General features: G+C 32.9%; 1 protein-coding gene across 2 annotated transcripts in view; it reads left to right on the forward strand.

Moving 5' to 3' along the window:
* Nucleotides 1-21,156, forward strand: part of LOC145276857 (nuclear pore complex protein Nup205-like) — a 393,804-nt gene extending 372,648 nt beyond the window's left edge. For both annotated transcript variants that reach the window (XM_080128250.1, XM_080128251.1), the window contains exons 26-36: nucleotides 1,353-1,600; nucleotides 2,757-2,948; nucleotides 4,626-4,860; nucleotides 4,957-5,055; nucleotides 5,562-5,716; nucleotides 8,981-9,172; nucleotides 16,693-16,808; nucleotides 17,020-17,167; nucleotides 20,220-20,352; nucleotides 20,454-20,714; nucleotides 20,966-21,156. In XM_080128250.1, the coding sequence (XP_079984376.1) occupies nucleotides 1,353-1,600; nucleotides 2,757-2,948; nucleotides 4,626-4,860; nucleotides 4,957-5,055; nucleotides 5,562-5,716; nucleotides 8,981-9,172; nucleotides 16,693-16,808; nucleotides 17,020-17,167; nucleotides 20,220-20,352; nucleotides 20,454-20,714; nucleotides 20,966-21,141 (1,955 nt within the window). In that variant the 3' untranslated portion in view covers nucleotides 21,142-21,156. The remainder of the gene's footprint in view (nucleotides 1-1,352; nucleotides 1,601-2,756; nucleotides 2,949-4,625; nucleotides 4,861-4,956; nucleotides 5,056-5,561; nucleotides 5,717-8,980; nucleotides 9,173-16,692; nucleotides 16,809-17,019; nucleotides 17,168-20,219; nucleotides 20,353-20,453; nucleotides 20,715-20,965) is intronic.
* Nucleotides 21,157-25,086: the final 3,930 nt, after the last annotated feature.

Consider the following 25,086-nt stretch of genomic DNA (forward strand, 5'->3'; position numbering starts at 1 on the left):
CAACAAGTCTCCCCAGGTCTTTCCATCCTCCCTGACCCTTCACAACTAGTTGGTGTGGTGTGACGCCAGTCTATGTCATCTACACCAGTTTTTTTTATTATTATTACTATTATTATGATAATAATAAGGGTGTACGTATATGTATTTTAAATATTATTTTCAAGTTAAATTAAATTTTGGGTTTGTATTACCATACACATAAATTCGAAAAAGTGGTCAAAAATCAAATATATACCAAATAAATGTGGTAGAAAAGTAACTTATCTTTCCTTTGATAACATTTATTTGTTATATATTTGTTTTTTGACAACTTTTTCGAATCTATGTCTATAGTAAAACAAACTCGTCATATAAATTATTTACACTTACAATATTATATAAAAAACAAAACTTGAAGTTTCAAATATATTTCAACAAAATAAATTATGCCCGGTGCTAAAATAGTGAAAATTTACTGATCGTGAAAAATGCTAACTTTAAAATATTTGGAAATACTCAGTGAAAAGTTTTATTTATTATTAAAAGAACAGACTGAAAAATATTATATAAAAATTGTTTGTTTTGCAGTAAAAATAAGTAAAATGAAATATTCGACTTTCTCCCCAAAAAGTTAAAATACGAGTTCACTTACTATATTTTGATTAAAATTATCCCAAATGTGCAATTATAATAATTATTATCCGAATGGAGAATTGTTCTTTCTCTTTAGAACATACATGGACAATCGGTAACACATATTGGTAGCCATATTTTTTTTATACCTGTTAACCTGACCACATTGTTGAATACCGGAAACTGTCTATACCTACAACTTAATCATGTGCATCGGCCTTCTTCTTACTCTCGGTAGCCACGGTCAAAACCATGTATATAACATATGTAGCGTATAAGTAGGACTATTAAAATAAATTGTAAAATTTACATATTGTGATGATGGGCATCTTGAATTTATAATAAGGTTAACCATCTACTCATGGAAAATTTCCATTTTCTCATATATTACAAATAAAACCAGTTTTGCATGTAGTATCATCTGCTATAGAGGTGGTAGATTTATCACAATTTTGTACCCAATTCATATATGTACCACAAAAAAATGTACCCAATTCTTTTTCACAAACTGAGCCAGGGAACTTTTCCTCTTGGAAATCTTTACAACCACTGATCTTTTCATTAGTTGTTTCAAACCTTTACTTTCTATAGCATTTATCCAATTCTTAACAAATAGATCTTCCATTCTTTCACAGGCAATCATCAACATGCAGCATCTGGACAATCTAATAAAAAAATTTTTTTTCATGTTTGTGTTGAAATGTATCTCATAATCATTTTTTATTTAATCATATTTTCAGGTACCCAAACTAGGCGTAAAATTCTTCGCCTTTTAGATTCACTTGATTTTACCTCAAAGTGTCCTCAAAAAGAAAATTATGAATTCTTTGAACAACATTTAGTTGAACAAGTTATAAAATCTTGTAGTAAACGACCAAAGAATGGCCCTTCAGTGTGTGATGTAAAAGCTTTGCATCATATTCTCATTGGTGAACTGAATAATTTGCAAGGAACTACAATGGCTGGTGAAAGAGTTCTCATTTTGAGGGTCAGTAAACTTTCTCTTTGCAGTTTTGTAAATTCCATACCTGTTATAAACCCCACTTCAAAAAAAAAAAAAATCGTTATATATTTGTATATTCATCTTAAGATGTTATAAAACTGAAATACTTTAGCTATTTGAAAATGTTTTATTTTTTGACAACAATTAATTTTTACGCTTATCCGAAATTTTGATATTGAAAATACAATATGAAATAATCTTCTTGGTCTTTCTCAATGAATGAATATAACTATGGCCATATTCTGTATATTTCCTCAACATTGGAATTAAAAATAATACTATGACAATCATCTTTTTGGTTTTTCTCCAAATTACCTAAATGTGAAATTTGTTTCCTTGTTTTTTTTGTTTTTTTTGTAAAGGCTATAGCTAGATTAATTGTTTTTTACTTGTATATACAATTTTTTTTTTCTCATTATTTCACTGGTGGTATTAACCACAATGGGTAAGCTCCTTGTAGAGAGAAAAGAATATGCCCGGCCTATTGACAGTGGTTATTAATCTGAAATAACTTCTGTTTGCATGGTGGAGCAAATTTTAAATAGGAGTTTGGTCACAGCTTTGAAAACATTTCGTAAGTTTAATTTGAAATTTTAGAAAACCAAATAATGTTAAAAAAATATAAAATTCTTTTTAGAAAAAGGTCTGTTATATTAAGTCTAAGAAAAAAAATGATTTTAATTATTTAATAGTTTTAAATTACTTTTCTAAAATTAATCTTACAAAATGTTTGCAAAGATGTAACCAAACTCCTATTTATTCTCTTCTGTTTGGTCGTAATATCTTTATGAATATATACATACTAAAAATGAGATATGTAAAAAATAAGAATAAACATGATAAACAGAAACTGTTTTTGTAATTTGAATTTCATCAAACTGTTTACAAAAACAAATAACATTTTTTATATAAATCAGTTTTATTCTGTAGGTTAGAGAAATTAAATTTGGAGTTTTTTTCTTGTCGTTCTTAAATGATTTGTAATTATTTATTGATTGTTCTAAAACTTTAATGATCACTTAAATTTTTTGAAATGTTCTATTAATTATAGATTAAGAACTCAATTAAGTGTTTTGTTAATTTTACTCAACTGAAATATTTCTTAATTTAAAAAGTTGTTTTTTTTTTAAAATCTTTCCAGGAAGTTGAACAGATTCTTGAACAAGTCGTTGCTCGCAACAATCTGAATGAAAACCTTTACTCAAAAGCTGCAGCTTTTGAATCGTGGCGGCAGGTCATTGAAGTACTTGTTACTACTTGTTCTCATGAAGTGTTAGATAAAGAAAGTCAGCAAACTCTCTTATTTGAACTCTTACAGGATTTATTAATCAAGGTAAATGTCCATAAGATTTTTGAACAAAGCTCAAATGTTGTGTAAGTTATGGTTGGAATACAATTAAAAAATATTCAGAATACAGTATAATTGAGAGCAATCACTTAAAAATTAAACATTTTGAGCATTTTTCAACTGTCTTTTTATTTTCTCTGTGAGAGATTAAATGTGTTTATTAAATGAATTGTTATTGGGTAGAATTAACACTGCACTGAGAAAAATTATTATTTTCAGCATACAACAAAAATATACGCATTTATTATTTCTGATATAATGGCAATTACCAAATAAATTCAATCATTAAGGTCCTCTACAATGGAAATTGTAAATATTTAAATGTCATATAATTTCTTACATTTCTAATATAAATTTTGTTAGCTCAATTGGTAAAGCACTGGATACTATTTGCTGGGATCCCAATTTCAGATTTTACTACATTTAGTGACAATGATGACTCATAAATGACAAACTGTGTATCCGTAGAAATGTATAAATACAAAACAGTAATGTTGATTTTTAATTTAGTGAGTCTGGAACATGTATTATTTATTATGTATTATTTTATTATTTTAATGAATTCCCAAGAAATTTTATCGGTTCTTATGATTCTAGACATGCTTCCATTTATCTTACATGTTTCTGGAATTAAAATTTTTTGGTATTTATACAGGCCAGTATCAATAGCTGCAGATTTTGGCTGAGTTATAATAACCACTGAAAGAGTACTATACAAACTAAAGCCTGGTTCTTAAAACAAAAAAACTCCCAGACAAGATTGTTTTTAAAAATCCTGAAAATATGATGATCCTACATAAAAATTTGTGGTGAACTCTCCTATTGGTATATTGGTTTCTAGTTCCGTATATTATAATTTGAGAAATTGGTATCTGCTCTTGATAAATATAAAAAGATAACTTTTTTAACTATGGTATAAACTATTTTTTGTCCTCTTCATAGCGAACACCACAAACATGGTTTGATGTATACAGATAAAGTTTTACTCATGTGACACAAAGCATTTTTTGAGCAGAAATGAATTTCTTTTTAATCTGCTTTAAATTTAAAACAAACAAATTTCTTAGTTTTAAATTGATTGTTGTACTTTTGTTTTTTTATTTATTTATAAAATTTCTGAAAATCACATAAATGACAATGTTAATTGTATCAGTTTTACACACATATGCATCAGTATGTTTAGATGTAGTGAACACACCAAACCAGAACCTTTGTCATTGTGACAGCCAAGTGGCCTACCTTCAAAGCTAATTAGCTAATACTTTATTTGAAAAAAATCACTTGTAAACGATATTGATAATTGCGATAATGTTTCCTTTTATCGAAAAAATCTAGCTTTAAACTTAAATAGAAATAATCACATACTCCATAAGAGTGCTTCACTCATAAAGAAGCATAAATGTGTGTGTGTAATGTCATACACATACCTTGGTTTCATCTTTTCAAAATTCATCAGTGTGGCTAGATGTAAAGATTGCACCAACCCCAAGATTTGAATCTTGTATATATATATATATATATATATATATATACATGCATGCACACAATTTGATTTATTCAACATATTTGATGATGGGTAGCTTAGCTACTTAGAAATTAAATATTATCCAGTGCCCCAAAGTTTTCTATTAATTCAGATTTCTTTTTTTTATATTCTTGCAGGTGGCCGACACTGATACACTTGAAGAGTTAACAGCTCCAGTTGCTGGTGTTGTCCATGTTGTAATGGCTAATCTAAGGAGATGCTTTATGACCGAATCATTGTCTGTTACTGAAGAACTTCAACAGAACAGTTCTCAGTTAGTCATTTCTGATTCTAGGACTGGTACACAAACTCTTTTTGCAACATCTTTACATATAGTTCTGAAAGGCATTCTTGATTATATACAAAAGTCATGTAAGTAATGATACAGTTTGCATTTTAACTAAATGTAAGTTTTCTTAAATCTAAAATGGAGAACTAATTCTATTTGCTTTCTTGTTTCTTCTGTAGGTGGAAGCCAACAGAAAGTGCGAATATATCTCTATGGTGCTCTTCTTTATTACTTACAAATTGCGCAAAAATCAGTCTTGCCAAATTGGCTTTCTTCAGGTAAGTTTTAATTTTACTTGCAATTTAATAAGTAATCATTCTTGTCAAGTTTCAAAAGGTCTGTCATTATCAGGTACATGCTTAGCACAGGTCTTTCAATGACAAACAAGGCTGTTTATTTTAAAAAAACAAAAACAAAAAACTTTATAAATTGATAACATGGTTTTCTGAGATATCTGTTTTCTTCAATGCTTTCATATCATAATTATCAACAATTTGCTAGATGCATCTTTTGATGTCAAACCAGTTTTTTCTAGCAAGCTGATAAAAATTATTTTTATATCTTATTTCAATATCTATGTATATCTATATATAGGAGGGGGGTATTTATTGCTCAAGTATTTCAAATTCTCATCACTGATTGTATAGTGGAATACCATTTTAAAGTTGTTGATGAAATTAATCAAATAATAGACTAATAAATGCTGTAACTTATTTTGCTATTTTTCAAATGTTAAAAAATTAAACTAATTTCTGTTTTTGTTTCTTAATGTTTTATGTCCCAGAAATGGATATGATGGGCGTCAGTAAAGTTCTGATCAATTCTGAAGGAGAATTTGAAAATCTTTCCAGGGAAAATCTTTCAATCATTATGTCCTATTCGGACAACTTGTTTGATATTTTGTGTAAAGATACCTGTGATGGACATCATGTTGGCAGAGTAAGTTTGATACAAAAATTGTTACTTTTACTTAATGCATTCACTTTCGATCAAATAAAGTAGAAATTGATAATCCTATTAGAAATAGGAGCTGATGTGATAGTTCTCTCAATGTTGACTGTGATGTTTGACATGCTATGTTAGGTGGCATTAATTATCTCAAATTAAATTAATTTACCGTGAATTCCATTAGGATCTGATTATCCCTTAAAAAAAACAAACATCTGATAATTATTTTTCCCTTATTTAGGGAAAATCAATCTCATTTCAAATAAGAGTTATCTAATCAGATACTTTATATTTTGTAATGCTTTCAACCTTCTTTTTTTCTTCATTAAATGAAAAATTTACATTACAAAAAATATGTTTCACATTTTGTGATAATTTTAATAAAAATAAGGTGTATATAGATGGTGTGGGAAAATGGTTAAGAAGAGCTATTAAAATGAAATCAAAATTAAATACATCACCTGATTCTTCAAATGCACTTTGTAAAAATGAAATTCTAGGCTGAATATAGTTATCTAAAAAAATAAATGTGAAAGTTTATTCTATTTTATTTATTACTCCTATATAGCTATCAAAACAGGTTACGATAGATATTTGGGAGATGCGATATATATAGCACTGATGCAAACCCAGAGATATTTGAACTTTTTAAACAGTTTATAATAAATTAATGTTTGGTGTTCTTCATTTGTAATTTTATTGTCTTATTTCTGCTATATATATGCAATAGTTTTGTTGATATTACCAGTAATGAAAATAAATTAAAAAAAATGTATAATTACAAAAACCTTTTTACTCATTAATTTTCAAAAGAAGATCATTTAAATAGAACAAATATACCAGAGCTAGCTAGAAAGAAATATATATCTACACATAAGAGTTCGTAGAGAATGGTTGGATGATTGCTATCTTCTTCACCTCTTTTCTTTCCATACTCTATTTTCCCTCTTTCCTTTTCATACTCTCTCTCACCTCCTTTCTATACTTTCTTTCACCTCCCTTCCCTTCTTTCCATCACCTCCTTCCTTTCCATGCTCTTCCCTGGTGCTATCAGATCAGGTTGTCTTAAGATATTGGCTTTCTGATATGAAATGCACTTAATATTGATGCTATTTGTTTTTCTACTTCCTTTTGCAAAGGCCCTGTCATTGGAGCATTAGAATACACTGACTGCCCTCTGCAGAGGGTAAAAGTCCCTCAATGGGGCCACCTGTTGGCCGTGGGTGGCGACCCATGACACTTTGGAACAGAATCCTAGTGATCGAAAGTCATGGAGGACGAGTTCATAAGCCCCCCTCTTCCCAACACATCACTTTGGCCATTACCTCGGTTAGGCGGGCAGTCGGAGGGGCCCGATCCAATCAATTGGCTAGTCAGGTCAAGCCCTACGTCTACTATCAATGGTTTGGACTAAACTGAGAATTTTAAAATTAGTAAAAGAAATCCTCTCAAGCAAAACCATAGAAACTAACAAAACTTCACACCCAAAGTGGACGTTTGAAAGCACTGGCCAAGGGTCAATCAGTAAGTGTAGAACCCAGTTCCAACATGGCTGCAAACACAACTTTTTTCACTCTTTGGGTAGTGACAGATGCTCGGTATTTCTTACTTGACTGAGTATACTGCCTGTCTAGCCTTGACTGTCAAGGCAAATGGGTTTCCCCCTTGACAAGTCCCAATATCAGACTCCGAGGTGGGTAGAGAACACAAGCAACAAAACTCTTATCCATATTTATGTCGAAACAACAAAATAACCCAAACGCTCCTTATCGAACTGAGAAATTGAGGAAAATTCAGATTTCCCCAACTACTAAGTATTAGAATCATTGGATGAAACTCTGATGTCAAAACTATCCCCTTTTCTCATCAAAAAAGTGTTAACTAGGAAAGTAAACCCAAAAATGGTTAAAAAAACAAAAGACGGTAACCTATTAATCGAGATTAAGACAATAAGCCAAAGCCTAAACTTAGAAAATATGAAAACTTTCCATAACATTAAAGTCATTCCATACAATAGACTAAATCAATCCAAAGAAGTTATTCGAAACCGGGCACTATCACTTGTTTCACCAGAAGAAATCCAGAATGAACTGAGCAAGCAAGGATTCATTAACTATAAAAGAATCTATATAAAGAAAAATTCAGAAAAAATACTTATATTATTACATTTAACACTCCAAAAATTCCATCTAAAATTAAAATTGGTTACACCATGGAACCAGTTAAAATATACATCCCAGATCCTCTGAGATGTTTCAACTGTTGGGGGACCGTTGCCCGAATGTTGGTTAACGTGCGCATTTGTTTCTGGACTACTGCAACATGTTCGTGCTTCATCCAGGATGAAAACAATGAGTGTGGAACGAATGAGAGCAGTCAAGACTGATATGGCAGAATTGACTGCTGTCCTTTCTGAATGAGAATCAAAAGTGTGCAATGACAAGAAAATGTACTTGTTATAGGTGTAGTGGTCCCAACCACTTGATAATAGACTGCTTACAAAATTGCCAAGAGAGGGTGGACTGTCAGATGCGCAAAGTCTATCGTGAGTTACGTTGTTTCAGATGCAGTGATCTTGGACAATATAGTATCACAGTGCCAGGGAACACTGAAAGGAAGAAGGCATTAGCATTAGTCTCCTCCCTGACCAACTGAACACTAAGAAGCTCTCCTCCCAATGTCTCCTTCTCCAACATCAGGGGTCTACGTTCCAACCTTCCAGAGGTTGAAACCCAATTACAGGAGACAAAACACATTTTGCCTTTTATATATTAGACTAGCGTGGGTACTCGACGTTGCCCGAATGTGGATTGTAGTAAGGAAGAGAGGTGTTGAAAAAAAAAAGTGGTAGTTAGCAAGCAGGCTCTAACTCGTAATGTGAAGGAGGAAAGGAAGGTGAAAAAGAATGTAACATCTTAGCTGATGCGTCCATCGCGCAACAGGAAGTTGCTAACGTAGGAATTAGGGGGTAGTCAGTTGAAATGAGATGATGACTTGTGAAAATGTTAATGAAAATGTGACCCCTCCTTGTCAAAAACGGACGTTGAGGGTGAAGGAATTAATGGGGTGGGTGCCATTTTTTTATATATTTGTCGTCTGAGAGACAGAGCTTTAAAACAAAAGTTTTTAGCAGCCAAAACATATTAGATAATCTCTTTTTCCCAGTATGAAATAATCAGTTTACTTGCTTGTTTTAAGTGTTCTTTTTATAGATTCATTTTGTTGCTAATGTTTTCTGTTTTTTTATCCTTGTAGCTACTGTCTTTGTCTGTATTGGATTGTATTCTGGCCTTGGATAAAAGAAATCAGTGTTTGAATTTCATGATCTTCAAAGGTTATTTGCAGCATTTGATTTCCAGTATTTTAAGTGATGATCCACATTTGCAAAATTTGCTGAATCCATCAGTTGATTCAATCAAATATTTATACAGCTTTGAAGGTCGTATGGTAAGTTGTATATATTCTTTTATTAAATTTTTTTTTTTTTCTTAGAAAAGTTTACATTTGTCATTTCAATTTCTGTTTTTATTGGCTATTGCAGATTAGAAAAATCGCTTTATTCAAATAATTCTGCAACAAACCTTTTAGTTTTAACTAGTTGTACAAGCTTAGAATAAAACAGGAAATGATAACCAATTATATTCTATTAGTGAACTCCAAGAAATCTTAGTCAAAGTGCTCAATTCAGCAGTATGCCCAATACTATATGCATTTCTGAAACATCTGTCATCTATATCTGACATATCTACTTCCCATTTATAATAATACTAGCTGGGGTCCCCGGCGTTGCTCGAGTGTGGAGAGGTAAGGGTATTGATGAATGGATCCCTAAAATGTTTCAGAACGCCATCAAAAAAAAATTGAAAAAAGCAGCGAGTACCTGTGCTAGGGCGGGTAAAAAAGTAAGCAGGCAGGCAGACTCGAACCTGTAATGCTAAAATAAAAAGGAAGTGAAAAATACAAACGGTTTAGTCGACCCCAATCACGGTGACATACGATGTCGCCATTGTTCGAAATAAGGTTAGTAATTGCAAGGCATATGATGATTTTGCAAAAATGTCAACGAAAAGATTGACTCCTCCTTGTAAAAAACTGTCCCAGTTGACAGTCAAAGAATAAATCTTTTTGGCCAATTTTTGGATATTTGTCGTCCAAGAGACTGATCTTTCAAATGATACCAATTTTGTCAGTGTTGGTCGCATGTGTCAGTTTTTGGCAGACATACAAACACACACACACACACATTTTGCCTTTTATATTGCAGATTGCCTTTTAAATATATAGATGGCTCAGTACCAAACCTGTGAAAAAATGCAACAGTGATACCAATATCCAAGTTTTCAAAAGATCCTATAAAGAATCTCAATAATCCCAAAATTTAATACAAATCTACTGAAGTCTCAAACTATAGACCAACAGCACTGATCATTTGAAAGGACTGACTGATCTGAAATTTGTAGACCAGCAACCTATGAAACAATAGAGACAATACAATGAAAGTTCCTGGTGCTACCAGATCAGGCTGTCTATTGGCTTCCTGAGACGAAATGCACCTACATTGATGTTTCTTTTTGTTTTTCTATTCTCTTTTGTAAAATTTAATTGTATTCTGCAAAACCAAAAACAAAAACAACAGCCCTTTTCCCTTCCCTCCCCACCTTTTTTTTCTTCCCCTACTTCCCAACCGGCCCTGTCGGTGGGGCATTAGAATACACCGACTGCCCCCCTGCAGAGAGTAAAAGTCTCTCAATGGGACCACCTATTGACCATGGGTGGCAACCTGTGATGCCTAAGGATGGGATCCTGGTGGTTGAGCAGATCATGTTCAAGGTCCTATTAGGACATGAGGTGCAACACACCACTTTGGCCCTTACTTGGGTTAAGACAGGTGGTTGGATAGGCCCGATCCAATCAATCGGTTGGTCATGACTAGCACTAAATCAGACAAACACAAGAAGAAAATACGCTCACACTCCCCACATTAGGCAAAAACTGATTTAGTAAGCGGTGGCTGGAGGGTCAATCAACTTGTTGAAGAATGGATAAAACACGGCTGGAAAACCAACATCTTTTCTAGAAATGAGGCCATTAAAAAGGACGAAGGAAACACGGATGCTTTAGTCCATCAACAGGAAGAGTATACTTCTCCTGTATCCTTGTTGTGTTGGGGCGAATGGGTTTCCCCCCAACACTTCCGAAATAAGGCTCCGAGGCGGGTGGGGAGCAGGAGAAATGAAAGATTCAAAATATTTAAATGGCAAATAAAAAGCCTCAGAAAAGTAACCATTGTGAAGTTTCAGACAAATCTAGTTCAGATTCAGAAACAGAATCACAAAACCAAAATCTCGTTCAAAATCTACCTTTTTTTAGAATCATTGAAGCAACCGAAGGAGAACCGATAACAAAAGTGTCCCTCTTCAAAATAGAGAAAATTTTCTCGAGTATCAAACCAAAAATGGTCAAAAAACTAAATAACGGCACACTACTAGTGGAAGTAGAAAGCCAAAAACATATCACAGAAATCTTTAAATGGAGACTTTTTAACAACCAAAAAGTAAAAATCTATCCCCACAAAACTTTGAATACTAGTAAAGGAGTAATCAGGAGTTCAGAACTATCACTGTGCTCCTTGGAAGAAATTAAAACTAACCTAAAAAATCAAAACGTTTCTGATGTAAAAAGGATCCAAATTAAAAAATATGGTGAAACCATCGATACAAACTCTTATATTCTAACTTTTAATACCCATCAAATCCCGAGTAACATCAAAATAGGATATGAAAAAATCAATATAGAACCGTACATACCAAACCCTCTCAGATGCTACAACTGTCAAAGGTTCGGACATCATCGAGACCGGTGCACACGCTCTCCAGTATGCATGAGGTGTGGAGAAAATGAAACCCACACAGATTGCCAAAAAGATCCAAAATGTATTAACTGCCAAAAAGGCCATAGTGCAAATTCCAAAGAATGTGACAAATGGAAGAAAGAAAAATAAATTATTAAAATAAAATATACAAAAAATATAACCTTCCAAGAAGCTCATAATCTAGCCGAAAATATAAAATACTCAGAAATAAAAAAAAAAACATACAGCATACCACCGGACCAAATAACCAAACAGCAAAAGCAAACCTATTAAACATCAAACCAGAAGACATTATGAAATTACTCAATGAAGTAAGGGAACTAATGGAAGAATTCAAAAAAGCTATAAAACAAATAAACAATGAAAATAAAGATTACAAAACTGAACAAAACTCCCAAACCAAAACTCAACCCAAAAGACCCACAAAACCCCAAAGTGCTACAACACCCACAGAAACAACCCCTCTAACCGGAAAAAAAAACAGACACCAAAAAGTGCCCACGAAGGAAAAGGAAATAAACCACCAACCAACAAAGAAGCTAAAACTAAAATAAACAGACCACGTTCATCTTCCAGACCAAGAGACTCAATCCAAAACAGATTTGAGGAAATGGACACGGAAGATCGAAGATCAGACACTAACAACTAACAAAAGTGAAAAACAAATACATAAAATCTAATCATGACCCAAAAAATCATCCAATGGAACTTCCGGGCCTAAAACCCAACATAAATGACTTATTACTTCTTATAACAAACCATCAACCAGCCATCATATGTCTCCAAGAAACCTTTTTAAAAGCTAAAGATAAAATAAATATAAAAAACTACAAACAATACAACCACATCCACAATACCCAACAGAGAGCCTCTGGAGGAGTATCTATACTTATTAGAAATAATATCCCACAAAGCAAAATAGATCTAAAAATCTTCTGAACGCTATTAAAAGTTAAATTCTTCACTAGTTTGGAGACGGAAGCGTTGTTGTGATAAGTGATTTTCTCTACTAATTCGCACTTTTTATTTTTAGATTCAAATATTAATAACTACATTTTATTTCAGTATTTAATTTATGTATTTCTGTTGTATTAAATGCTAGCTTTTTTTTTTTTTTCTCGTCTATAAATGTTTATTTATCTACCGAGTTGATTGCAAAAATAGATTACCTAATTGTACTCATTTTTAGTTCGTGAGAGGGGAATCTATCACCATACTTTCCCTTAAACACGTCCGTTGGACTTTTATTAAGTACAATACTTAATAGTTTTTTTTTTTTTTTTTTTTTTTTTTTTAATGGAGAGTAGAAAACGCATTGTGGATGCGTTATCGGCAGCTCCTGTTACTCTCGCTTCTTCTTATTTGTCCCTCAGTCCTCATTTTTTAAATGAGTGATTTTCCTGACAAAGGGAGAAGAAAAAGCTGTTTTCTAGGTTGGCAGTATTTTTGCGCGAACAGTTGGCAGAGTTGGTGGAAATTTTCTGTTTCTATGTCTATCCTTGTAGCCATGTCACTAGTAAGGGTGCTGGAGGTAAACGTTTTGTCTGGGCTGACGTTATCCGCCTGATAGTCAGGGACCCGAACCTTGGATTAACCACTAAGGAGGCTGTCCTATCAGCAGGTGCAAAGTACTGGGGCTGCTGTATTGCCATTTGGTGAATGGAATCTGGACCATGCAGTAGCTTCTGGTGGGGCCTCTCGATGCCATACTAGTGGGTAATTGTTACGGCTTTACCTTATCATGTGGTACAAAAAAAAAAAATTCTTCATTTCTTTTTCTCTCTTAGTTTCCCCTCTCTGTCCTGCTCTAAGTAAATCTGTCGACCTAGTCCACAAATTCCAAAATTTCATCATGACAAGTTTCAATAAAAAATACACGATTAAACCCGGTTCTCCAACTTCCAACGTAGACCCCTACTACCATGTCTCCTTCTCCAACATCAGGGGTCTACGTTCTAACCTTCCAGAGGTTGTAACCCAATTACAGGAGACTAAACCAGACCTTTTATTTTTAAGTGAAACTGGCATTGGACAGGCTATTTCCCTAGATGAGTTTGCAATTACAGGATACTCTAACTTAACTTCTAAATCTGACCCCCAAGATCGCCATGGGCATGGAATATGTGCCTATATTAAAGATAGCTTTCCATGTGGTAGGGACATCTCCAGGGAAGATCCTAACTTACCCTATATGTGCTTCCGGGTTGCTTTAGCTCACACTACTGCATTTATATTTACTCTCTATCGCCCCCACAACAGCGGAGTTACTATCTTTCAAAGCATATCTGAGAAAATTGACCAAGTCCTTTCTACTTATCCTTCAGCTAACATTCACGTATGTGGAGACTTCAATGTTCACAACGTCGAATGGTTGACCCACTCAAACAAGACCGATGATGAGGGGAGGTTCTGTCATGATTTCTCCATTGCCTATGACCTCACTCAGATTGTTCAGGAACCTACCCGTGTGCCCGATAATGACGGCCAGTATGCGAGCCTACTAGACCTTTTTCTCACAACTTGCCCTGAACTATGTTCAGTTTCTGTTCTGTCGCCTCTTGGATCTTCCGACCACTCTGTTGTATCAATTAAGATAAAAATGAAATGTAATAAGTCCCCAGACGTACCTCTTCATCGTACAGTATATCGATACACTAAGGCTGACTGGGATAGCTTCCGTACATTTATATCTGATCTACCTCTGCATTCCATGTTTAAAAAGGATGTGTCCTCTATAGTATTAGACCTAACTGAATGGTTAATTGTAGGTATTGACCATTTCATACCCTCTAAAAAGTTTCAGCAAAAACCTAACAGCCAGCCATGGTTCTCTCCAGAATGTGCTGCTGCCATTGCGCACAGAAATCACTTTTTCCACTGCTTCAAACGTAATAGATGTATGGAAACTAAAGCCGTTTTCAGGACTGCCAGCAACCATTGTAAGAAAGTAATAAGGAACGCAAGAGAGTTGTATGCTCAATCTGTTAAGTCCAAAGTAGCTGAGCAGCGGCTTGGTTCCCACCAGTTTTGGCAAATAGCAAACAGAATCCTGAACAGAAGCGTGTGCTCCATCCCAACTATTATCAATGGACCTGAGGTAATCTCGTCAGCATCAGACAAAACCAAACTCTTTGTCAAGAACTTTGCAGCTAATTCTACCCTTTGCGACCAAGACCGCCAACCCCCAATATTTCCTCCTGTATCAGAAAACACGCTATGTGATATACGTATATCTGTACGTGATGTTGCCAAGCTAATCAAAAACCTTGATTCCAGTAAAGCAACTGGCCCTGATGGTATTCCAATTATAGTACTCAAAAAACTTCAACCTGAACTAGCGCCCATGCTTACAAAACTGTTTAAACGTTGTCTTAAGGAGAATAGTTTCCCATCTCCCTGGAAAATCTCATCAGTATGCCCTGTATTTAAGAATTCAGGTGATCGCTCATCCCCCTCTCAGTACAGGCCAATAAGTCTTCTGTGCGTCATGAGTAAGTTGCTAGAATCTGTGTTAAATACAGAAGTAATCAAACATCTCAACAAAAATAACCTTCTTAGTGACACTCAATATGGTTTCCGTTCTGCTAGATCTACAGCAGATGTCCTTAAAGTTATATCGCATAGGATTAGCAAATCTCTCGATGGTGGCAATCTTTTTAGGGCAATTGCTCTTGATATATCTAAAGCCTTTGATAGGGTATGGCATAAAGGTTTACTTCATAAGATCGCTAGCTATGGTATAGCTGGAAAAGTCTTCTCAATTATTAAATCATTTCTTTCTGATAGGTTCATAAGAGTAGTAGTTGAGGGGCAAAAATCAGAAGCTCACAGTATTAATGCCGGTGTCCCTCAGGGATCCATCCTGGGCCCAACTCTTTTCCTGATCTACATTAATGATCTTCCAAATCATATCCTTACATCATTTGTAGACATTTATGCTGACGACACTACCATTTATGGTACCACATCTAAGACAGTAAACGACCAAGTTCTCTCCAATTCTCTCTCCTCTGATCTTGAGCACGTAGTACAATGGGGAAAGGAGTGGCTGGTTACTTTTAATGCATCTAAAACCAAGCTTCTCTCTTTACATCATCAACATTCTAATCCACATTTGTCATCAATTGAAATGAATGGCTCTCGTCTTCAGGAGGCCTCAAGTTTTGACAAGCTTCTGGGCTTGACCATTACTCCTGATCTTAAATGGAACACATATATCAAATCTGTTGCCAAGGCCGCTGGAAAAATGGTGGGATCTTTCTATCGATCCAGTAGATATCTCACTGCTGATGCTATTCTCTATCTATATAAGAGCCAGGTACGTCCAAGGATGGAATACTGTTGCCACATCTGGGCAGGAGCTGCTAGAAAGGACTTGTCCTGCCTTGATAGAGTTCAAAATAGACTTCGTAGCCTCGTAGGAGATGTCCTTTTCTCCTCCTTGCAACCTCTATCTCACAGAAGAGATGTTGCGAGTTTGTCTCTGATGTATCGTTATTTTCATGGAAAGTGTTCAACTGAGCTTCAATCTATGGTCCCCCCTCGCCAAACTTTCACAAGAAACACTCGTCTAGCTGTAAACACTATCAATAATTTCCCCCACTCTTTATCTGTGCCTAAACCTAAATGTAGATTCCATGAACAAAGCTTCTTTCTTAGAACTGCACGCCTGTGGAATTGTCTTCCGTTTTCCTGCTTTCCGGCTGACTACAATATGGTTGTGTTCAAGTCTAAAGTAAATAAGTTCTTGATGAGCCGTTCCATATAAGTTATTAAATTTACCAAATTTTCATTACTAATGATTACTATATTGACCAATTTCTACTGTACACTCTTTAACCCTTATCCTTGAGTGGCCTCTGGGCCTTGATAATGTGGTGATGCCTTTGTAAAAAAAAAAAAAAAAAAAAAAAAAAACACTAATATTCAAGCCATTGCTGCAGCAGCCACACTACACAGAACTATAAATATCTGCACTATCTACATCCCACCCCAAGATCCAATAGACGAAGCAGTTTTAATTGATTTCTAAAATTATTATTGCAATCTCTAATTATGTTATTTCATTAATTTTATGTTGTGTTTTAATTTACAGACTTTTTTTAATCGAGTGGCTTCTTCCCCAGCTGGAGCTTATTCTTTATTGCGCCATGGACTGATGCAACGTTTGGCTGAATGTGAAGTGTTTTCAATGAGACCAGAACATGAAAGGTGACATTACTTTTCTTTAATTACCAAAATCATCAAAACTCTTTACTATTTTGCTTACTTGACTTAATTCACTTAAATTTTTTTAAAAATTTTGTTTGTTTTTCTATTAGAATCTATTATTAAAAGTGACCATGCACATTAATTAGAGTGAATTTCTGATTCATTTTTTTTTTTTTTTTTTTTATGTTTGCTTTCCAACTTATTCCTTCAGGGAACAGACTGACAACATCTTGTCTCCAGATGAAGATATAGCTCCTTCCCCACTTGCCAGATATCGCCGTCTTCTCTTTGCAGTTCTTAAATTGTGTTTGGCAATTATTTCTTCTGTTGGTGTAGAAAACAGCAACATAACAAAAGAGGTAAAATTGTTTCCAATAGGAAAATGAAAATGTCTTTTTTTTTTTTTTCTTTTTTTCATATTACAATTTTTTAAAAACTAATTTTTGTATTGATTAGTTTGGATTATGTAAAGCTATAGTTATCAAACGATTGTTTATCTGATGTAAAATTCATCTCTTATGATTAATTAGCCAGGGATGCCTGGCGTTGCCTAGTCATAAAAAAAAAACAATTGGAAAATGGGGTTAGGTTGCCTGATCGTAAAATTCAGTTTTAATTTAAAAAAAAAAAAATTATTACAACGGAGGTGGGGGTGGGTGCATCAGCCTGAAGCAAAATTTTGTAAGAAAAAAAAAAAAAATAATAAGAATAGCATGGTATTGAGCAACCAAAGTCCTTATAAAAAATAATTAAATACCCATGAGTACCCATGCAAGCGCAAAAAAAAAAAAAATTAACCACAGTAGCCAGACTTGAACCTGTAACACCAAGAGGAAAAGGTGGAAAAAAAAAAAAAAAGGAAATTGTTTAGTCATCTCGCCCACACGACTTGTGATGTCATGGGCGTTCAAAATAACATTTTTTATCCCATACAGCGATGTTGCGAGGCATGAATGACTGCAAAAATGTCAACAAAAAAAGTGATCCGTCATTGTAGGAAATGGCCCAGTTGACGGTGAAAGAATGAATGTTTTGGGGCAATTTTTGTATATTTATTGACTGAAAAACTGAGCTTTCAAACGATACTGATTTTATCAGTGTTAGTCATGTGAGTCAAAAGTTTTTAGCGAGCATACGCACAAACAGACAGGTGAGATTTATATAATAGCTGTACTTACCCGGTCTTACCAAGAATGGTTTTTTTTTTTTTTCATATATATATTATTTTTTGATTTTAAATAAGTTTTTAAGTTAAGTTCAGTTATTACAGTACTTTTTGTTATTAAATTGATTGAATAAAATTGTTATAAAACTATCTTTGTTATTAAGATTTCAATTTATATTAAAAAAATTATGGAATGTAAATAACTGTCAATGTTTTAATATATAAGGATTTGCAAAGAATTTTAAGGCTAGTTAAATTGCTGAAATGTCTCAAATATAGTCTTTTTTCTTTTTAAAATGTTCACAAAATATTAAGATTGGGAACATGTTTATGAAGAAATGTATTGGTCTTAGTTCTGTATACTATAAAGTAGCGTCCAAAACTAAGGGACAAAATTTTAAAACGTAATATTTGTCAGAAATAACAATTGAAAAGTTGAAATTTTGACAACTTGTAATCATTATCGTCCATAATAACATACTAACATTTGAATAATTTGTAAAGGATAGAAAAAGAATTCTAATAAATATTTATTATGTTTAAACAATTGAAGTAGTGGTTTCTGTGTGCAGATTCAGGGATGTATCATGGCTGGCTGTTCAGTTTCTGTTGGAATTTCTGGGAGGGTATATAGCTCTCTATACCGATGGTTAACTTATTAGTTAAGTTGGATGTTATGTTGGACACATTCTTTTTAAACATAGAGCGTAAGCGTAATTTTGATATGAATGTTCAGAAACTGTTCCAGTCAGCCACCAAGTATCAATACAATGTTTTATGAAGAGGTATATTTGAGGTTTTGTTGTATTTTGTTTTTATTTTTATTGAGACAACCAAGTGATCAGAAGATCCTAGCTGACAGAACTGAGGATTAGCATAGTTCAGAACATGTTAGAAAGAAAATCAAGAATATTTGCAAATTGTTAATTAGTATTGAGTACCTGAGTGGGTCTGTTAACTATCTGTGTTAGCAAGGGAGAAATCATGACAAAACCTCCCTTCGTCATCTGTTTTGTTTGAATGAACTAACCATTCAACATCGTGAACATTGAAATTTCCACAGATGTGAATGTTGGTCAAGGGATGAGCAGACAAGGTATGATCTATTTGTTTAGCAATACTCTCAAAGATAGCTACTCCATCCATCCAAGGTGTCCATAGCGCATTTGTAGTGAGGGTCTACATTGAAAGTTGTGGTTCTGAGTTTTCGCTTGATGTCTTGCACTTTTTTATGGTAAGGTTTTGGAGTTGTGGAAGAGGTCAGCAGAGTTAAGAGGAACCAAGATTCATTAAATGTTTCAGGGAGTTCACACTTATTAAAATCGATGGAGTTTTTCAAGGTAGGGTACAGTTATTTGAACATTAAAAAAAGCATTGAATCTTAAATTAAATGTTAAGAAAATATTAAAGGAGTCAGAATCTGTACTTGTATCGGAATCAGGAATTTAGAACAGAATCAGTATTGGAATCGGGGAAAATTTGGAATTGTCCTATCACTAGAATTTAGTAATCTCTAGCTACCATTGACACAAAGCTACCAATTAAGTATACAGTGTTTTGTCAGAAACATCGCTCATTCATTTGAAATGAGGACTGAGGGGGCAAAATAAGGGAGTTTCAGGGTTGCTGGAAATTCATCCACAATGCCTTTTCTTCTCTTCTTTAGAAAAAACCAAAAAAACCTAAGCATTATATCTAGTATGTTCCAAAGTTTTGTAAAAAGAAGTTTGGAGATAGGTCCACCTCTCCTGGTATCACATAGCCTAATAGAGAAAGCTTAGAGAGGAAGGTAAATCTTTATACATAAGGAACTCTGAGGAAAAAAACTTTTTTTGAAACCTGGTAAATAATGGTAATTACAAGGAATATAAATAAATTTGCTATCCCTTGCCAGCAAGTCCATTTTTTTTTTTGAGGAAGTAGATGTTTTTTTAGATCTCTGGACACATTAAATATAGGGGACGCTGACAGCTTTAATAGGATGAAGATGACTCAAAAGAGAAAGGGAAACCTCTGAAATCTCGATTGTTTCTTTTTTTTCTTTTATCCAACCAAAACATGTATACATTTTAAAAAATGTAACGTCAAAAATTACAAAAGAGATGTTATGTCTTAATGCAAAAATATACGCAAGTGATCTGTCAGTGCAAAGTAAAACTTTGTTGAAGTAAAACTGAAATATTTTTAATTTAACATAATTTAAAATTTTTAAATGATTTCAGAAAGTTTCTTGTTTTATTCTTCAGATATTGATGTTCATCATCTTTCATGCAGATGTTTTCCATGCTATCTTACGTGATCGGCACACATTCCATGATCTAGAAGCATTACAAGAACTCCAATTAACAACTGCTGTTATCAGTAAAGTAGCTGTTCGTGGTAAGAATAATTTTTTCCTCCTTATAACTGGTTACCTGCTTGCAATTTAGGTAAGAATTGATAATTTTCTGAATGTTTTTTTTTTTTTTTTCTAATTTTAGGTGAAACTGATCAATTTGATATGGAAGGAAACTTTGGAGAAACAACTGTTGAGTTTTCAGGTCAGATCAGCCGTCTGCAGCGAGAGATGCTCTGCCTCCTCCAGCGTTTTGTGTTATCTGAAAAAGTTTTGAAAGAACTGCACAATCTAGAAAACAAATCTGGTGTGGAAGGAGATGACTTCAAAGCAGAGATTAGTCTCACTTATAAAAAAATAATCACAAATCTAGTTGCCTATTGTAGACTTTTGATTACTAAATCAGGTAAGATTGTTTATTTTATATAGAAACAATTATTTTGATTTTGATGATAGAGATATGCTTTGTAATTTTTTTGTTAAAAATAAAATTTTGTTAATACCAAATTTAAAAATATTGTATCATAAAGTTTAGTTTCATCAGTGTTTTTACCAATATGTCTAATTGGTGTTGAAGTCTTTTAAGTCTCCATATTTTCTTATCTGTATTCTGTTTGAATAATGATGATGAGGATATTTTCAATTTTATTTTTGTAGGACAAAGTGCGCAATTTGGTAAGATCATATTTAGTCCAAGTTTGGAAGAAAGGAATCCTGGTCAAGATTTGAGAACTGCAGATGGTAATTTTTTGCACACACATACACAACACACGTATATATATATATATATATATATATATATATATATATATATATATATTGTGTATATTTAGGCAGCATATTCTCCTTTAAGCATATGTTGTTAAACAGCACAGCATTTATCTATTATAAAAAATGGAAATTATCTATTATAAAAAATGGAAAACGACTAATCTCGTAATTAATAACATTATTTCGCAAGCAGACAAAGTGTTGGAAAAGAACAATGTAATTTATCAATTTAATTGCCCAATAGGAGAGTGTATCTCTAACTGTTCCTCTTACATTGGTCATACTACCAACACGTTGTCCCGTAGACTAACGCTTCATCTTTCAGATACTAGCTCTATCGCGCAACATTTAAAAAAACATGGCTGCCAGCATTCTCAATTTAGAAACATCATGGTAGAAAATACCAAAATTTTACAAACAGACTCTAATGTTAGGAGACTGAAGGTGTTGGAAGCATTGTATATAAAAGTGAGACAACCCAAAATAAACAATATAAATTATGAATCCAGCAAAAATATTTTAAAATGCCTGTTAATATATAAAAAAAGCAAAAAAAAAAACTGTTCAATAAATTTGTATATAAATAGCCCACATAAGCCATAAACGATCTTTTAGTACGATGTAATTTTAAAACACGACCTTATCATTCGACGTAATTTTAAAAACGACTTTTTTTTTTTATATATATAACCAGCCAGACGATGGCGGAAACGCCGAAAGCGCTCGCAGACTACGGAACACTTTTACACCATTTTACATATAACACAAGAAGGATTATTCGAAAACTGGAAAAAATAAAACGGAAAATTGTCAAACAAGAAAATGCTGTGCTGTTTAACAACATATATATATATACATGTATCACTAAATATTTTTTTATTAATTATTGTTTCAAGGTAATAAAGTATTCATATATTTATACATTATAACAAAAACAATTGTGATTAATGCAATGGTTTAACTAAAGATATAATATACTCATTACAAAATATTTACTTTATCGTTTCCTCTACTCTGTTATGCTGTAATGAATTATATAAGGTTTATATATAGAATTTTTTATAGTATTTATTATAGTTTTTCCCTGTATATAATTGTGTAGTTTATTCTTATTTTCGCTATCATATTTCTCATTATGTTTATGTTAGTACCTTTATATGATATTACCTTTATATGATAGCACCTCAACCAGTGATACATAAGTTACATCGTCCTTTTTTATTAGAAGTGTATTTATTTCATATAAATAAAATAGTCCATTATATGGAAAAGTTTTTATTTTGTTTCTTTAGGTTCTTTTCTATATATATATATAGTAGTAGTAGTAGTTAATATAAGTGATATAATAGTTTTATCTGTACCTATCCTACATGCTTTTTTAATTGCTGCCATATGGTTTTTATATCTAAATTTGAATGGTTTGTCTGTCGAACCAATATATGCTGAGGACCTATCATCTGTTGTAATGTTACATTTAATAACTTTTGTGAGACATTCCCTTTTAATAGGCATTCATCATTATGCCTGCTGTTATATTACCTTTTCTAGTCTTGAATTCACTTGTTTAAACCATTACACTTTAGTTTCCTATGTTTTGATATATTTCAGGATATTATTGTATTTTTAATGTTTATCATAGTTGAATAAGATACCATTATTGTATGTTTATTAAATAGTTTACTTAGAGTTTTGTTTTCTTTAAAATTATTATCAGTTATTTATAAAATTACTTGAATATATCAGTTTTTACGTACTTGCGATATATATATGTATATATATATATATGTAAATATATATGCCTGTATATATATATTTATATATATGCATATATATTTATATACAGTGATGATCATATTTATTGGCACGGTAAAATAAAATTTAAATTTTGTCTAATAAATTCTAAAAAAGGGATTAAATTAAAGAAAATAACAAAGTATATTATGTATTTTTAACTGGCCTTTCCGATGCAGCAATCGGATTTTAGAAAAAATAAATAACAAAGGAACAACAAACATAATTGCAAAAAACCCTTGTTCAAAATTATTGGCACGATTTATTTAATAATCAATTGTATAGCCTTTGGCCTTGATTACCTTCCTCAGTCGCTTTTCATAGTTTACAACCAAGTTGTTGCACTCTTCAGTAGTAATTTTAGCCCACTCTTCCTGACAATAATCCTCCAATTGAATAAGATTCTTAGGCTTCCTTTGCATTACCCTCAATTTTAATGTTCTCCATAAATTTTCAATTGGATTAAGGTCTGGGCTTTGTGATGGCCACTCCAAAACATTAATATGATTGTCCTCAAGCCATTTCTTAGTCAGTTTAGCCGAATGCTTTGGGTCATTATCTTGCATGAACCACCAACGACGACCAAGTGAGAGCTCTTTAGCAGAGTCTTTCAGGTTTTCATCCAATATTTTAACATAATCTTCCTTTTTTATGCTACCTGTGACCTTAACAAGTCGCCCTGGTCCAGAGGCAGCAAAGGATCCCCAAAACATCAAACTGCCTCCACCGTGCTTCACTGTGGGTATGGTGTTCTTAGGCAGGAAAGCTTCGCCAGATTTTCTGTAAATATAAGACACTTTATTATGGCCAAATAACTCTATTTTCGTTTCGTCAGTCCATAGAACACGTTTCCAGAATGCAACATCTTTATCAATATGACGTTTTGCAAAGGCTAGCCTTGCTTTCAGGTGCATAGGCTTCAATAAGGGAGTCTTTCTCAGACGACATGCTTTTAAACCAGCTCTCTTCAAAACTCTACCAACTGTATGTCGAGATACATTCACTCCAGAGGTGCTCTGTTCATCAACAATCTCCCCAACAGAGATCCTTGGGTTTTGTTTTACTTGTCGAACAATTTTCCGTTCATCTCTTGGGGAAAGAATCCTTTTTCTCCCTCTACCCTCTAAACTCATAACGTGGCCTTGCGATTTGAACTTGTTTATTATGGCTCTAACAGTGGATTTGGGAAGGTTTAGCTTCTTTGAAATCTTATCATAGCCCTCCCCATTGGTATGGCATGCTACAACAAGCTTCCTGACGTCTTCGCTGTGTTCCTTAGTTTTAACCATGGCGATTGAAAATTATAATTTAGTCACTTATAATAGTTTAAATAAATCGCTATCTAAAAATTATCTGAAAAAAATTATTCACTGAATTAGCGTTAAACAAGTATAATATGGCTATAAAAAAGTTCAGAAAGCACGTAAACCGGAAATTGATTGATATTATACTGATACTAAAAGAAAAACAAAGCCGTGCCAATAATTTTGAACAAGGGTTTTTTGCAATTATGTTTGTAGTTCCTTTGTTATTTATTTTTTCTAAAATCCGATTGCTGCATCGGAAAGGCCAGTTAAAAATACATAATATACTTTGTTATTTTCTTTAATTTAATCCCTTTTTTAGAATTTATTAGACAAAATTTAAATTTTATTTTACCGTTCCAATAAATATGATCATCACTGTATATATATATGCCTGTATGTATATATATATATATGCCTGTATGTATATATATTAGTGTTGGGACGATTCCTAATTTTTATACGATTCCGATTCCAGGAAAATATTGATTAACGATTCCAATACCAAGTACGATTCCGATTCCTAGGGAATTTATTGTTTTGAAATATACCAGGTAGTTTTATACTTATGGTCGGTAGTTCCCAAATATGTTCCCTAACTTTGGAAGAGATATTTTATGTCTACACCGTCGTGTTTTGGATTAAATAAAATTATTATATAGCAAACTAAACGGAAAAATTAGCAAAATTTATTCTAGAGAAAATTTTACTTAATTGGAATACAGAAAAAAAAAACTCAAAGAAAATAGAATTTATCCTTCAGAGAAAAAACAAATAAAATAGAATTTATATAACAGAACAAAAACAAGAAAATTAGAGAATAAATACACACGATTCATTATTTTGGTCCTCATAATTAACAGATTTAATGAATTCAATAAAAAAAAATATAGCCGAAGAGAAAGAAAATAT

The sequence above is a fragment of the Euprymna scolopes genome, chromosome 5 (genome assembly GCF_053919585.1).
Source record: "Euprymna scolopes isolate OS-2025 chromosome 5, ASM5391958v1, whole genome shotgun sequence".
NCBI lineage: Eukaryota > Metazoa > Mollusca > Cephalopoda > Sepiida > Sepiolidae > Euprymna > Euprymna scolopes.